Source organism: Eurypyga helias, unplaced genomic scaffold, assembly GCF_000690775.1.
Source record: "Eurypyga helias isolate BGI_N326 unplaced genomic scaffold, ASM69077v1 scaffold5974, whole genome shotgun sequence".
NCBI lineage: Eukaryota > Metazoa > Chordata > Aves > Eurypygiformes > Eurypygidae > Eurypyga > Eurypyga helias.
Genome location: NW_010248089.1, coordinates 1 through 15,654, shown reverse-complemented (window position 1 = coordinate 15,654; position 15,654 = coordinate 1). Strand labels below are relative to the sequence as shown.

General features: G+C 49.4%; 1 protein-coding gene across 1 annotated transcript; it reads right to left on the bottom strand.

The window, feature by feature from the left end:
• Positions 1–14,479: 14,479 nt before the first annotated feature.
• On the bottom strand, positions 14,480–15,649 carry ADRA2A (adrenoceptor alpha 2A; the record flags this gene model as incomplete). Its single annotated transcript, XM_010150934.1, has 1 exon — positions 14,480–15,649. A coding segment is annotated over one exon (1,170 nt), but the record flags the coding sequence as incomplete, so codon positions are not given.
• Between the last annotated feature and the right edge of the window lie 5 nt (positions 15,650–15,654).

The window sequence follows — 15,654 nt, the reverse complement described above, 5'->3', positions numbered from 1 at the left end:
AGAAACCAGGTATGAAGTGGACAACCTGGCAGAAAGACTGGGTGACAAGGCCAGGAATTAGACAGTTAGTGCTGGGCTATTTCCAGCTGCACTGTAGTCATGCCACACATTAATAAGCTGTTACAGGCATAAAGATGGGGAAACAGTTGCCTACAAAGCCAGCTGCTTCAGACATGGATAAAGTCACTGAGGAGATCAGGAGCATATTTCTAGTCCCTGTCTTTGCAGAGCAAGGCCAAATAATAGGGACTCAGAAGGGGGAAACACAAGGTTCTAATAAAAAGCCTGCTGAAAAGTTTGCACTGTGAGGTGGATCAGGCCAGCAGCAGGTATGTAACATGGCCTGAAATCTCAGACTTGCAATGGTTTTGTTCTCTGGGAAAAGAGAGATGTGCAGCAATCTGCTGTGACAGCGGGTGGCTTGAGGAGTATTTACTGAAAGATGGATTTTCCTCTGCATCATGCCCAGAGCAATGTAATCGGGCAAAACAAAGCGATCACAAAAATTACACACAGTGACAGAATCAAAACATGTCACAAGACAAATGTGTTCTGGTGTTGTTTTGTTGTTTTAGTGGGGGGCATCGCAGTTGGGTTCTGAAAAGCTCCCAGTACTCCCACCAGTTATTTGATTAGTTTAGAACAGCTCAAAGACCAGCCTGTCAGGCAATGGCAAAGAGGATGCTCTGAGCTCAGCAGGTGAAGAGCTTGCATCGCTCACTACCCTCAACCCAAGGGACTTTGTAGGCTGGGCTGCCTGGCCCTCCCTGTGCCACCAAGCTCTCTTGGCCTTGGGCATCATATCAAAGGATTTGTGTAATGGAGTAAGATAGGTAACAGTTGATGCCCCTAGAAACCCCCTTGGGAAATGCTGCTGACACCTACTGACCTTCTCCATTAGATCATGCATTGCTGGCTCCTGATGTGATCTTGACCTCTCGCTCCCATCATGACATCATCCGTGTCTTCGCACAGGCAGAGGCAGATGAGCTGAATCCCATCAAGCCTCCAGCAATACACGATGTAAACACTGACGGGCTGGTGTCCTTGGTGCCTTTCTCGTCATGGTGTTCTCCACAGACGCTGGTTGTAGAGGTATGAGACAGGCTTTTCCCTGACACACGTTGCAAAGGTGCAGTGAAACCATCAGGCAGAGCTGGAGAAGCGTGCACTGCAGGGTGAATCTTCTGTACCACTGCCCAGAGTGGAGCACTCTGTCTGGTACATTTCAAATAAAACACACTCACATTCATCACCTCTAAAGGAAAAACAAAAAACCCTGCAAGCTTATAGAAGGAGGGACCAAGGACTGTTAGATCACCGCTTGGAAAAGGCCAAGTTGGAGCAGAGATTACTACCAGATTAGCAAGAAGTTTAGATGGAGACACCCCAAGACCACTGGTATGCTGCTGGAGTCAGTACCGAAGGGTACCTGCAGGTTTCCAACCATTCACAGGGCTTTGGCACCAGCATCAGTGCTTGCACCCGAACACACTTTGAACACAGTGTTCCCAGCAGCCATTGGAGCTACTGGCTTGAGAGATGCTTGAGAGATGAGGCAAGCTCACATGTGCAAAGGAGAGAAACCCACCTCGTTGCTTCTGCGACATTCTCCAGGACAGCGCACCAGAGAGGCAAGAATGGCAAAAAGGGCCTTAAACAGTTGAACAGAAAGACAACCCTGACATGGCCTCTCTTGCAAGGATCATTCTTTCTTCTCCCCCATCCCTTGATATTGTTCCTGCTTCTGCTTAAAGAATAAAATATTTTTTTAAAAAAATAGTTAACGCCGTGTGAGTCCTTTATTTGAGTATGTAATACCATCCCTTATGGAAAACCATGGCTAGCCACATGCCATTCTCCTGATTCTTAGAAACTCTTACGTACTCTCAAAAGTCTCCCAAGAACTATGACTGAAGATGGTTGCCAACATGGCCAAGTGTGAGCTTGCAACTCAGCAGCCCATGGGCAAATGCTGCTCACTTGCATCCACGGTTCCCTCCAGAGCTGGTGGCTTTGGATTCTGCCCAGCCTGGTGTCACTCTGAGAGCCCCCAAGCACACATCCTGCCTCCAGTGAGAGGTCCTCATCCCTGCTCCTCTGAAACGACAGGCTGCATTAGACTGATCAGGATCACATTTGGTTCTCATTTTCTAACTGACATCCAAGATAATATTTTTAGAAGAAGCTATACTGGTATTTGCAAAAAATAGCCTTCTTTGCTTCTATCCCAAATGGGGTCTTTTCCAAGTTTCTTTTCCTACTTTAGTCATATCTCTAAAGCTGTTTGCATTAAAGAATCCGATTCTAAAAGCACATTATTCAGACTATCTTTGGGCTCCTATTGCACGTGTCTTTCCCTGTGTCACAAGGCAAAAATACCATCAGCTCAGGCATAACCTAATTTTCTTACCCAGTAGAGGAAGCCCCAATCTGAGAGCCAGAAATGGGTGACATCAGGTTCATTCAGCATTTTCATGGTGCCAGTGATGTCCGTTCATCAAGAGGAGCAGCTTCCCAAGACCTGCCCACCACCATGAGGAGCTTGCCCTTACCTCGAAGTTAATAAATGCGGACAGCCTGGTGCAATCCATCACATGGAAAGGAGAGCCGCCAGCATAGGTTGGCTTTGCCAGGTGCTGACCTGCCCTCCTGGCTGCATTACTGGAGGGGTCCCTCAGAAATCTGATTTAGGAATGGTTTTCCCTGCTTGGCCACATTTTCAGCTCTGCTGAAAGCCTGACAGGGCGAGGAAAAAGACATTCCTGATGGCTGTGGGGGCTCTGCTGCCTGCTGGCAACAAAGCTTGAGGCAATTCAGCAGCACAGAGGTGAGCCATAGAAACAAAGACAGATTCATCTGTGATTTTGCAGCAGATTCCTGGAAAAAGGATTTAATGAGGTGTTGCAGCATCCTCCGGAGGCAAGGCGAGCATGGGGCACTGGCGTCTGCAGATGGGCTGGTGCTGAGCTGCAGGCAACGTGCAGCCACAAGAACAGGAGAGCAGAGTAATGCAGGAAGCCCATGGTCTGGCAAGGGTCTGGCTCCTTCCCCAGGTGGCTGCAGGTGTCCCTCTGGCTATGCCACAAGCATTGGGGTTGCACCTACCCTGAGCATGGATCATTGCCATGTCCCTTCCCCACCACCAGTGGGGTGTAGACCTGCCTTACTTGGGCAGTGGGGGACAGCATGGCCCCAGGAGTCCACCCAGCCCAGGGATGCCCTTCCCCAGCACTATGGCTATGTTCCTGCTGGCAGGAATCAAAGGGAAGGACATGAAATCAAAAGGGAAACCATTCTTGACCCTAAAGACACCACACCAAACCCACAGGCAGGTAGCAAACCCCCCATCGCCAATTCCCATCCAATCCCTGAGAACCACAGCAGGATTAGCAAGTGTCTGGACAAACATGCCCAGGCAGCATGAGACCCCCCCCAAGAGGTCCTCAACACAAATCTGGCTTACCCCCTGCCAAAAGGCTGGCCAGGCATTGCTTTATACCAAGCTGAACGAGATCAGCTTTCTGGTCCTGCTAAGCTTCATCAACTGGCCCATACTGAATTATTTAAAACCATCTTTTATTAATCTGCCACAAATTTTTTTCACTCAACCTCTAGCAAGTCACTTAACCACTCTGAATGGATTGCACTAGCTTCATCCCCACGCAGTGACGCTGGAGATGATGAGAGAGACAAGCCACTGCTCTGCTACTGCTTCTGAAATGTTTCAGATGCCAGCAGACCATAGTGGTCTGCTGGTTAACTTGAGCACTGGATTTACCTAGTGCTTAATGGGAGGTCTTGTCTAAACATACAGATCATATTGCTGGGTTCTGACAATACTTTTATTCAGAAAACTCCTGCTAGGATATTGTACATGCTTTTGAAACAAGCTTAGTGTACCCAAAATCAAGCAAACATTGGCTAAAATACTGCCAGTGCCAGCACAAGGGCCGAACACCAGCATTAAAAATTGGGCACTGAAGGGAAAATATCCCCACCCCAGCCCCTTCCAGTGTCCATCACCACCCATCGCCAGCCCTCTGGGTACATGACCAGGGTTGCCCACAGTACCGCACTGCCAGGAGAGGAGACCCCAGGTGCGGTGCAAGCTGCTCCGAAGTCCTGTCCCACGAACAAGGAGCACGGCAGAAAGCCCCTGCATGGGTGCCAGGACAGTGATCTGTGCTCAGCCAGAATCAGAGGTGCCAGGACAGCAGAGATTATGGCCCTGGGGGGCTCAGTCAGCTCTGGGATTGAATTCTGAGGATTTATATTTGAGACATGAGCACCTAAATGAGGCTTATGCCATCAAAATTCCCTCCACAGGCATACAGGATCAAAAAACTCAGCCTGAGGAATTTGGGGAACAATCTAATCCAGCCTCTTGCCCCCAGGGACCAGCCCTAAATCTTCGCTATCCCACCTTCCGCAAAGTGTGATCCAGTGTGGGTGTTAGGCTTAAAGACCAGAGATTTCAACAGGGCTTCACCAATTTACTTCTGCTGGGAACTGGCCACAGCCATTCAAAGTCCTCTTCAGGGCTCACACAACTTTCACAGGGTACGCACATCCTATTAGTTTTGCTCCTCACTTGCCTTTTTAACACCTACCTGTGTTGATCACTTGCTACAGCATGCAAGATTTTCAGAGCAGGGACATTCCTGTCTGACCCTCAGCGTGGTGCCACACATGGTCACACACACCAAGGAGCAAAAGAAGGAGCAGACCTGGTAAAGGTGTCCTCGGGACAATATCCTCCTCGTGCTTAAGAGGCTGAAGAGAGGTCAGGACTGGGACCCTCAGCGTGGTGCCACACATGGTCACACACACCAAGGAGCAAAAGAAGGAGCAGACCTGGCAAAGGTCTCCTCGGGACAATAAACCTATATATCCCCCTCCTGCTTAAGAGGCTGAAGAGAGGCCAGGACTGGCCATGCCTGTGAATTCAATGTGCTTAAAATTGCACTAAAAATTCTAAATAATTTGACTAAGTAAGTAACCTTGTGCTAAGAAGTGAAACCATAGCTACTGCAGGAACAGAGTGGATTTATTTGTCGTTCTAGGTTATAAAGCAATGTTGGGCTTTTATAGATAAAGCAGGACACTGCAATATTGATAAGCTATCTAGATCTGGTTTATAAATGCAACATGAATTCCCCTCTTTTCTATAGGGAACTAGATCAAGCCCAGCATAAAAGTAGGTAGGGCCTTCAGCTCCAAGCAGATCTTTGGTTTCACCAAACCAAGGACCCTTTTTTCAGTTTCCACTCAGCAGCAGGTGGATTTTGACAATAAGACTAATTCTAGTTAAGTACCTACCTCCAAGGCCAAGCAGCTGATTTCTGACAGCTACATACAGAAGCTTGGGCAGGGGGGAAGGTGTGATGAAGACAGAGACCAAGGTCTTAATACTTCCAAAGTTGCTGCACCACCTACAAAACAAGTCAAGCCCTGTCCAAAGAGAGAACCACAGAGGGAAAGGTCAAGCTCAGTTTTATAGAGAAAGAATAGATGAGAAATAATCCAACCAGCACAAGCAGACCCCCATGGTAAGTGACAGGGCTCCAAGTGGCCCATGTCTAATTTACAAGATTGTGCTTGAAGTTCATAATGAAATTCCAGATACTCTGGTTTATCTCTGAGTTATTCAAATCATGCTGCAAGCAAACAGCTGAGGGCTGAGAGCTTGGCTTTGCTGTGGCTTTCTTCCTCAGGTCTGACAAAAAGGGAAATGCCAGTATCATTAAGTTTTACTATCTGTTTCCTTCGCCAATTAAGCGGCTGCTACCACCACCCATGCAGGGCACAAGCCTTGCAGAGGCACTGGGTTCAGCACCTGCAGCTCCCACAGGAACGTTTCTTCCTGCCTGCCCAATCCAGGACAGGATCTCACCTGCTTATTGCAACAGCATCTGCCTCCGTCACCATCAGCAGCGCCCTGGTGCCGTACGGACCAGACACCAGCTGCGGTGAGGGACGCACGGCGGCCCCAGCCACACAAGTGGTGGGGGTTAGCCGTCCTCCTTCAGGAAAGATGCCATTTTTCTACAAGTTTTCTTCCTCTTCGGGAAGCCGGGTGTAACTACTTTATATAAAGCAACGCTGTTTGCTTCCTGTTCCATGTTTGCTTGCTCACTGCCCAGAGAAATGAGAGGCGCGGAAGAAAACCCTTCCCCATGAAGCCTCTTTCCCGGTTGCAGATGCACGCGGCAGGAGAGCAGGGGTGACAACCTGCACTGAAGCGGTACCTGAAGTCCCAGAGGGTTGTGGCTGAATAAGCCAGAGGAAGGACAGCCACTTTCCCACCTGGGCTGGCAAAGACGAGGGGCCCAGAGTAATTTAGTTCCTACCCACCGATGATGATGCTCCCATATAGCTCTGGCCTTTGAACACTCTCTGGCTTTCAGAAAATGTTCTAGCTTTACTGTCCTCATAAACATCTACTGGGGGTGTTATCTGGGGGGAAGAGGGAGCTAAATATTTCATTTCAGTCTATTTCATCAAATATTTAATCTATTTAATATTAATTAAATCTTGGTCTGAATAAACAACAGCTAAAAATTCACCTCTTCCTCCAAACATCTGATAACTTGAACATGCCAGTTTACGCCATCCCAAGTGAGATGGTAATTAATAAGGGAGGGATCCCATCTTTAGATTCCCAGCTGCTGGAATTGCTGTGGTGGGTTGTTGGCCTCCTCTAGCCTTTTCAGCTGAACCTGTTTGCAGCTGGATGTACAGTAGCATTATCTGGTTTACATCCACCATTTCTACATCTTTCTTTGCTGCCTCTCCTTTTCTCCTTTTCTTCATTTGTATCTCCAAAAGTGCATGCCCTCATCCCACTCTCAGAGACTGTTACATCCTCAGCAGCAGGATTCCCGGAAGCTAAGGTGGTGAGAAAAGATATTTCACCGAGGGGAAATAAAACCCAGGCCTCTCATGAGAGGATGTGGCTGGTGTGAATCATTTCCCAGTGCCTGGCCCACCCTCCCAACACAGCTACACGTCTCAGAGCATCACTCAGCAGCATGGCCAAGAAGAGGCATTTCTGGGGATGATGAGCAACAGCAACAATAGGAGCAGATCATTTCCACTGCAAACGATTTAAGCCAATTAACACTGAGCTATAAAGGCAGCTGCCACCACTGCATCTGTCACTGCAACCATCTAATTTTACTACAGAAAACCCTATTTGGACCAACCCCCATTCATCCCAGTCATACCAGCCAGAACACATTTTCTAATTAGCCCCAGCAGAGCCAAGAGGAGTGAGAATGCCCTACATGCAACACTACTTACCTTGCTTTCCTGGGTGCATGCCCAATTTAACAGAGCAGCATTTAGCTTTTCTTTTCCTCTCTGCTGCACTGCTTTAAAGCCATCTCACCCAAACACTGACCGGTGTTTATTAAAGTAATTATACTGCAGTTCAAAATGTATCCGATGCATCTTCATTATCCTGAGACAGCAACGCCAAAGGCCCTGTGATGGTAAATCTTTCAATGTAAGCAAGTCAGATTATTCAGTTTAAACTGGTCATTTTAACTCTTCTGGCTCCAAAAAATTTTGAGGCTGGCTTAAAAAATGCTGATTTTTTTTATTATTGTTTTGAAAACAATAAATGTAGGATTACATTTAACTAACAACTCTGAAGTTTAAATCTTTGGGTTGTTCTTAGGCTACAGGTGAAACCCGTAACAAAGAAACGGGACTCCGCTCTCTTCTCAGATTGGCCACTTGGTTGACTTGGAGCATGTCACTTCTCAGTATTTTTGGTACCCAAGTGGAGAACAGAAAAATTTGGTAATGCATTTGGGATCCCCTGTAGAAATGTGCCCTGCCTGGGTGACGGCACGGCAGGGCAAACAGAGAGAGTTGTGTCTGTGCTGCAGCAAGGCTGCAAAGCGCCAGGCACAGCCGTGCCTAAATTAACAGGAAGCTCATTCTGGCAAACCTTGTTCAAGGAGCCATTTCAGGTCAAATACCTGCATCACGAAACCAAGAACAAACTCAGCTTTACACAGAGATGCCTTATCACTCGATTACCCAGGGACCATGATTGCGGGGATAATTGCTAGGCGAGGGGAAGCTGTGCCAGGGTGTAAATCAGCATCACAGCAGCCGAGCTGCCGCGCTCGGGGTCTAACCCTGCAGGGTTTGGTCTACTATAGGAATAGTTTCTCCAGATTTTCCTGGTGGAAAAAGTTATGCTGGTAATAAAAGGCCAGAATTCAGCATTTCACTGTTAACAAAAGTTCAGTCAATTCAGAAAAGCAGAAAGTTGGATGCGGTGTCTTAAATATTTATCTATACATTTGTTTTATTTTTTCACCTGGGGAGTTTTTCAGTAATGCCTTAAGGTTTCAATCTTCAGATGAATGCTTTGCAGCAACTCCATGCGTGCAGATGAAGGCAAAGCATTTTTTATCAGAGAGATCCAGCGGTGGGAAGCTGTTTCTTTTTTTCTGCTGCAAGCAATTGAAAAAAAAAAAACAACCCAAACAGGAAAAAGGCCATAAAGCCATGGTCCAGCAAAACACAACTGTTTCAATCAGCAAAGGAGCAAATAATTCTTTCATGTAGCAGCTGATTTAAAACAAAAGATTCTCATCCCTGGCACGAACCCTGTGGCAGGTCACACAGCTCGGGAGGAGCGCAAGGATGCTCTTGCAAATGCAATGCCCTGGGCTGAACCCAAACCAGCACAGGCCGAATGCCGCAAGCGTTGTGCGCAGAGGAGCAGGGATGTTTAGATAAGCTCATCTCACCTCCTGACAAGCCCCGCTCAGTTGCTGGCTTTTGACTCGAACACGTTTTTGAAAGCCATCCAGACCTCCCAATGCAGAGCATCGCTGAAGGGAAACACATGTCGGTGGAATTTCTCCATTAGTGAAAATGCATTGCTGGCCCCAAGAAATCCCTGAATGCCTAATGGCCCCCGAGCCTCCTGGGAAGGGTCCTTGCTCCTCCCTATTCCCTAAAATATGCTACAGGCCACTGGCAGGGCCACAGATGGAGACCAGGACCTTGGATCCAACAGCATGGAGGGTCTCTCCTAACCTGGCAATATGGGGTTGGCCATCACACTCACAGATTAAACCAGAGCAAATTTAAGCAGTTTTAAGCCAGTTTAAGGCAGCAAGTTTACACTTCCAGCGATAGACACCTATGCTTAGGTGAAGGAGATGTTGTTTGTCCTCGTGCCCCTGTTGGACTTGGGTGCTGGCACCCATCTCACATCCCTGTAGACCTGGCTGTGAGACGCTGTCCTCACACACTAGTAGTCCTCTGTGGGAAATAAACGCTCCCAGGCGACGACTCGGATGGCCAAGGCCCCTCAAGGTTGAATGACCAGCTCAAGTATCATCAGCACCTCCATCCAACACCTCCCAACATCCCCTGCCCCACGACAGCGTCTCCTTCCCCTCTGTTTGCAACAAACCTCCTGCCTTGCATCAGTCATGGTCCGACCCAAGGAAGGCATGTTTTATGGTGTGTGTCCCAGCCCCCCACCCCTCTGCTCAGCCTTGGGAGATTTGGGAGTGCGCTGTGGCCTCATGCAGCATCACTGCAGTGTGACCCCCAGCTGGAATTACACCTGGACTTCCCAGGGCTCAGACTACAACCCTTTCTGTCCGCAGAGGGGTCAGGATCCGGTCCTGGAGCATTTGTGAGCTGGCTGAGTACCTATGGCTAATGCAGGGGGTGGGCTCCCCACTAACCCTGTTCTCTCTTGACAGCAATCACAGCTACACATATTTAACCAGTTGCAGAGATGTGACTATAAACGGGCTGGAAAGAGCAGTTTCTAGCAGAAACAGTGAGACAACTACAAGTGTAGCTGCCTGCCAGGGCACCGGCTGCAACAAAGGAACAATCTCAGCAGACTTTGAACTTTTCCAGTGGTGAAAATACAGGGAATGTTAAGAAATAACACGAAACAAAGAGCTTCTGTTGATGAGAGCCTCACAGGCCAGCAACCCAACCCAAAGAGATATCACAGAGCACCAGGTCCAGCAACCCTTGGGCAAGGGGATGCTGGGTGGGATATGGGTACTTACAGCACAGGACAGATGATGAACGTGCCACGGAAGCTCCCCCAGGCATGGGAAACTCATTTTGCATCAGCAGAGCAATTCAGGCCAAGTCCATCCCCCGCTGGAATATCTTGGAGAGGCTCCCCTGAGTGACCAACTCCTTGTCCCCCAGAGAACGGGGACCAAAACACCGTGGAAATAAATGCATTTGTCAGCAGGCCAAAGGAGTTGGGGACAAGCCCTGGGCAGGCAGCCACCGGCCTCTGCAAGGGCAACCCTGCTGCTCGTGCAGCTCACCCCTGGGACACTTGGGGACACTTGCCACATCTCACCTGAGTCCTTCCTGCATGTCCCTGAGCTGATACTTGAGGGCTGTCCTTGGCGGTCCCCACACAAGTGGTTGGGTGCAAGGTCAGGGTGCAGGAGAGCTGTGGAGAAACCCCTCCTTGAGCAAAGCCAGCAGCAGCTTCTCTGTGCTTTGGCTCCCAGCCCTCTGGGGAGGCAGGTGTCCCTCCTCGCCCTGCCACTATCAACCTTTCAGCCCCAAAATAAAAGGTTGTAAAAAACAACCAAAGTTCATTACAACCCCTAATGTTGCATGGGAATGAGCTGGGAGCAGTGAGGCACCTTTCCCCTATTGAGGAGAGATTCAGGAAGGGGGAAAGGGAACAGCAGGGCATAGGGACCAGGCAAGGGCAGTGGGACTCAGCCCCACCGTGAGATGGGGCAGGCATGGAGGTGAACGAGACGGCAGAGCTGGACACAGTTATGGCAGAGCCAGAGGCAACATCCCAGCAAAGCCCCCCGCAACACCACCGCTGGCTTGGGGGCAGCGAGGCTGGTCCTCACCTGCCAAAGGGAAAGTGACGGTGGCTTCATCCCAGCACCTCCCCCACGCAGCCCACGCCGTGGTCCCTGCAGCTTGGACATGCCCGGAGGGGCCAGGCCACAGCTGAAACTGAAATGACCCACAGCTCAGGGGAAGTGAGACAAAAGCCTGAGTGGGGTGGTGGCAGAGACAGCAGGATGCTGGACAATCAGACACAAGGATGGGCAGGCAGCTCTGCCGTGACAGGCGCAGGGAGTCACTGCCGCGTGTCAAACAGGGCCATATTTTATTTGACCGGGCTGAACCGTGAGGGCACGAGGATTTGGGAGAGACAAAACCCTGGAGGCATAATTTCGGGTTTTGTATCTAACGCTTTTGATGGGAAACTGGGAGCTACCAGGCATTTCAGCTGTGCAAAGATTCACTAACTGGAAGCCTAAGTGCCCACCCTAAACCCACCAAAACACTCCGTCTGTCCTAGAGGTTCAGCCACGGGGACATCAGCCAGCCCGAGGGATGGGGCAGCATAACCAATGGCAACTGGGTTACCTCCTGCCCCACGGGGTCTGCTTTGTAAAACCCTCCGAGACCAAGAGGGACAGCTGAGGACAGACAGCAGGACATTGCCCAGACCACGCCTTCCTACCCTGCAAAGGCCACCACGAGGTGACGGAGAGGTTCATCCCTGGGCCATCACCTGCCCCCAGCAGTACAGCTCCTTGCCACCGCCCAGTTGGCCGAGCCCCTCCAACTGCGACCTTGGTGGCAGCGTGGGACTGTGACACCAGCAGCTCCAGCACCGGGCTCTGGTCACTCACTTGCTCACCAGACAAGCAGAACAGGGAAGCAAGGCAACCCCAGGCACCACCACAGCAGTGGGAAGACCAGGACCCAGAGCTCCCAAAGGGTTACGTGGGCATTTTGGCAAAACGAAGCCCACGCTGAAGCGCCCACGGGACCGGCACTTCATGACCCCGCTCCGCCTTCGGAACCACCTGGCATTCATGGCAAGGAAGGAGCACAGCTGAAGCTGCCAGCAAGTGCACCCCAGGGAGGCAGGTAGCCACACCGAGCAACATTTGGTGGGGTGGGAGAACAATCCCCCATCACCCTCCTGCATGGAGGGTCTCAGCAGCACTGATGTAAGGGCAAGCGAGCCCTTCAGGGGCTGGAAACAAGGCCCCGCTCAGACAGACACCCCTGTGCACATCAAGAAATACTGCCTTCCAGCCTAATCACTTCTAATCCCATCTGCAACATAATTATCGAAAATCTTCTCAGCTCAATAGCTGTCCCTGCTGCACCAGCCGGGCATCCCCAGCAACAGCGCCAGGCTGTGCTTCCAGGGAGCAAATCCCACCCTGAAACCCTAAGCGCTTTTCTTCGGGAAACACGTGAATGCTCTTTACTGTGGCAGGAAAGCTGGCGGGGGGATGGGGGGGGTGAACCAAGAAATATCATGGAGCCATTTGTTAATATGCCGCTGCGCAATGAACCGAGCCATTGTTCCCTACCTGGGGTAACAACGCCTTTCAGAGAACACGAGCGCTTTTCCCAGTGTGTTCTTTAAAAAATGTCAAGACCAAAGCTGCCGGAGGATCAGGGAACAGCTGGAAAAAAAAAAAAATAAAACAGCTAACAGATTAGCCAGAGGGTTTTCACACTTGATCTGTAAACGCTCTTTTATTTAATAAAAATAATCATCCATTATAGCAACTTCTGCTCGTGGTTGTGGGTTTGGTTTTTTTTTTACAGTAAAGCACAGTTTATTTGCTTTCCTCACCTCTTGAGGATTTAATTCTGAAAATGCATGTGAATGTAAACATTACTCTCCAGGTCCCAAGATTCATCCAGGGACCCTGGGAGTGAATTACAAAGTCAAAAGAGAGAGCAAAATCAACAAAACACTTCCCAAAAGTAAAAAGGCTATTTTTTAAAGTCTCTTCCTATGCACCATAGGACTCCAGAGAATGCAAATTCATCTTATACACGAGACTTACACAAACTTTTCTTTCTCCAAACAACTTCTATGACTTGTCAGTATCTGACAAAGCTGTTTTCATAACGTTAATAGGCTTGCCAACTCATCTACTGTGATGGATCAAAAGTTTTTTCATTTTAATATTCTCCAGAAATTTCTTCATGGCACAAGGATGTTACATTTGTTCTGTCCATTTCTGTATATATATATATATTTTTTTTTAGCAGAAAGAGCTGCAAGACATTTCAGGAAAGGAGTGTAAAAGCAGTATTAACTCTCTCTCCTGCTCCAATCTCACAATATTTACACATTTCTTTAAAAAAAGAAAAATCTTAATTACACTATAAAATACCGGAGAAACTGTCAGTTAAGTTTCCCATTTCAGAGTTTTGCCCTGTGTAAGACTGAAAGAGGGATGCTTTCGTATTTCCTAGGGAAGATGAGGCTGGCAGATTAAAAACTGAACTCTTCTCCCTTAATTCAGAAAAGTGGAACAGACTCTGCACACAAAATCCCACCTCTTCGGCAGGAAATCCCACAGGAGTCAAACCATCACAAATCGATACAAACGAGATAACACAATACACGGAGCCCTGCTATTTGCTTTGAAATGTTATCTATCTACAGTTGGAGGCGGGGGGAAGCGAGTTAGCATCGAACACGTTTCAGTGCTGCAGTGTGGTATAATATCAACCAACTCACGAGGAGCTTGGCTGGGTCCCAAGCCTCACGTTGCATGGGAAATAGCCTGTCACTCCAGCGCCCGGGACATGCCTGCCTGCACAGCAAAGCCACCGCTCCGTTAGCATCTGCTTTAATGAATAACGAGAGGGCAGTTACCATCTCGGCTGTATTATATCACAGGCAACACAGAAATTAAACAGGATCAGGTACAATAGAAAAAAATGACAACAAAAAAAGCCAGTCTGGTGAGGTCTGTGATCCTAAGCTTTATAGCCAACATAAACATGTTGGAATACTGGAAGTTTTGGTAATGTTATCAGCCTGTCAGGTAGAGGGAACGGCTCTAGCTGTCCAGTGGTTTTGAGTGAGGGGGGTTTCAGGGGCGGGAATAAAAGGACTTTTAAGGCGTCCAAGATAATTAAAGCATTCACAGTTTCAAAACTGCTTGCCTTACAAAAATTAAGACATTCAGATTCAGGGATACAATACTGTATTTTACAAAGGGGTTAAAATTAATTACATAGACAACAGGAAAAAAAATGCACAAGAAAATAAAAAAGCCAACAGCTCTGGGGTGCATACTCCCTCTTTGTTGTTCAATCTCACGGAGCTGCACCTTGCTTGTCTTTAAAGAGTCAAACTGAGCAGTCATTAAAATATCCACTGATTCTGGCAAAAGGAGAGAAGAAAAGCCCCTAACAAAATAAACCACGCAAGTCAAAAGCCATCCTCCCCTGGAAAGCCAAATGCTACGGCTCAGACTTCCACTTGCCTGCTGCTCCTCGCTGCTGCTGCCCGGCGTTTCCACAGGCTCATCTTGGGTTTTAAAGGCTTCCTGCTCTCAAGTTGTAGGAACCCTTCCCATGCAAGCACAGCCCAAGAGAGCCACGCTTCACTCTCCTACAAAGTCCTGAATTAGTCCTGCCCATAGCAAAGGGTCCTTCAAACAATCCTTTTCCTCTCTATCCTGCAGAGGATCCTTTTGAAGGCCCGTCTGAAGTCGTGGTTGAAGATGGTATAGATGACGGGGTTCAAGGAGCTGTTGCAGTAACCGAACCAGAAGAAGAACTTGAAGAGGGTGTCAGGCACAGAGCAGCTCTCGCAGACGGCTGTCAGCGTGTAGGTGAAGAAGAAGGGGAACCAGCAGATGACAAAGACCCCGATCACCACTGCCAGCACAAAGGTGAAGCGCTTCTCCCGGTTCTGCCGACCCCTCCACCGGGACCCTTTGGTGTTCCTCTCCTCCTCCGTCTTCCTGGGCAAACTGTCCCCAGGCTTAATCTGGCTCAGCTTAGTCTTGGTCTTTCCCCTGGACGGTCTCTCTGACTTCTTACACCGGTTGTTCTCCTGGTGCTCAGAGGAAGAGGTCTCCTCCATGTCTATGCCGTTGACCTCTCCCTCCTGCCCGCCGCCACCTCCTGCCGCCTTCTCCCCATTGAGCTGGGCTGTGGCCGGCAGGTCCTCCTTGTCAGCCAAGCCGTTCTGCCTCTTCTCGGGCCGCTCTGCCCGCTTGTTCGGCGGTACCCTGGTTCGCCTCTTGGCTATCTGGTAGATGCGCATGTAGACCAGGATCATGATAAGGCAGGGGGCAAAGAAGGAGCCGATGCTAGAAGAGATGATGTACCACTTCTCATCGTTGATTTTGCACCCTGCCACCCCCTGGTCAGCCTGCTGCCCGCTCTTCTTCTCGATGGAGATGAGCGGCGGGAAGGAGATGACGGCCGAGATGACCCAGACGATGAAGATGATGCACTTGATGCGGCGCGGTGTACGCTTGAGATTGTACTCGATGGCTTGCGTGATGGACCAGTAACGGTCCAGGCTGATGGCGCACAAGTGCACGATGGAGGAGGTGCAGAACAGCACATCCAAGGCCAGGTAGATCTCGCACCAGACCTTGCCGAAGTACCAGTACCCCATCACCTCGTTTGCCAGGGAGAAGGGGATGACCAGCGTGGCCACCAGGATGTCGGCCGAGGCTAAGGAGACCAGGAAGAGGTTCTGGGGGGCCTTGAGCGCCCGGCTGGTGAAGACAGCGATGATGACCAGGACGTTGCCGAAGACGGTGAAAAGCATCAGCAAGCCGGCCAGGCTGATGAGGAGGACGGTGCTGTGCA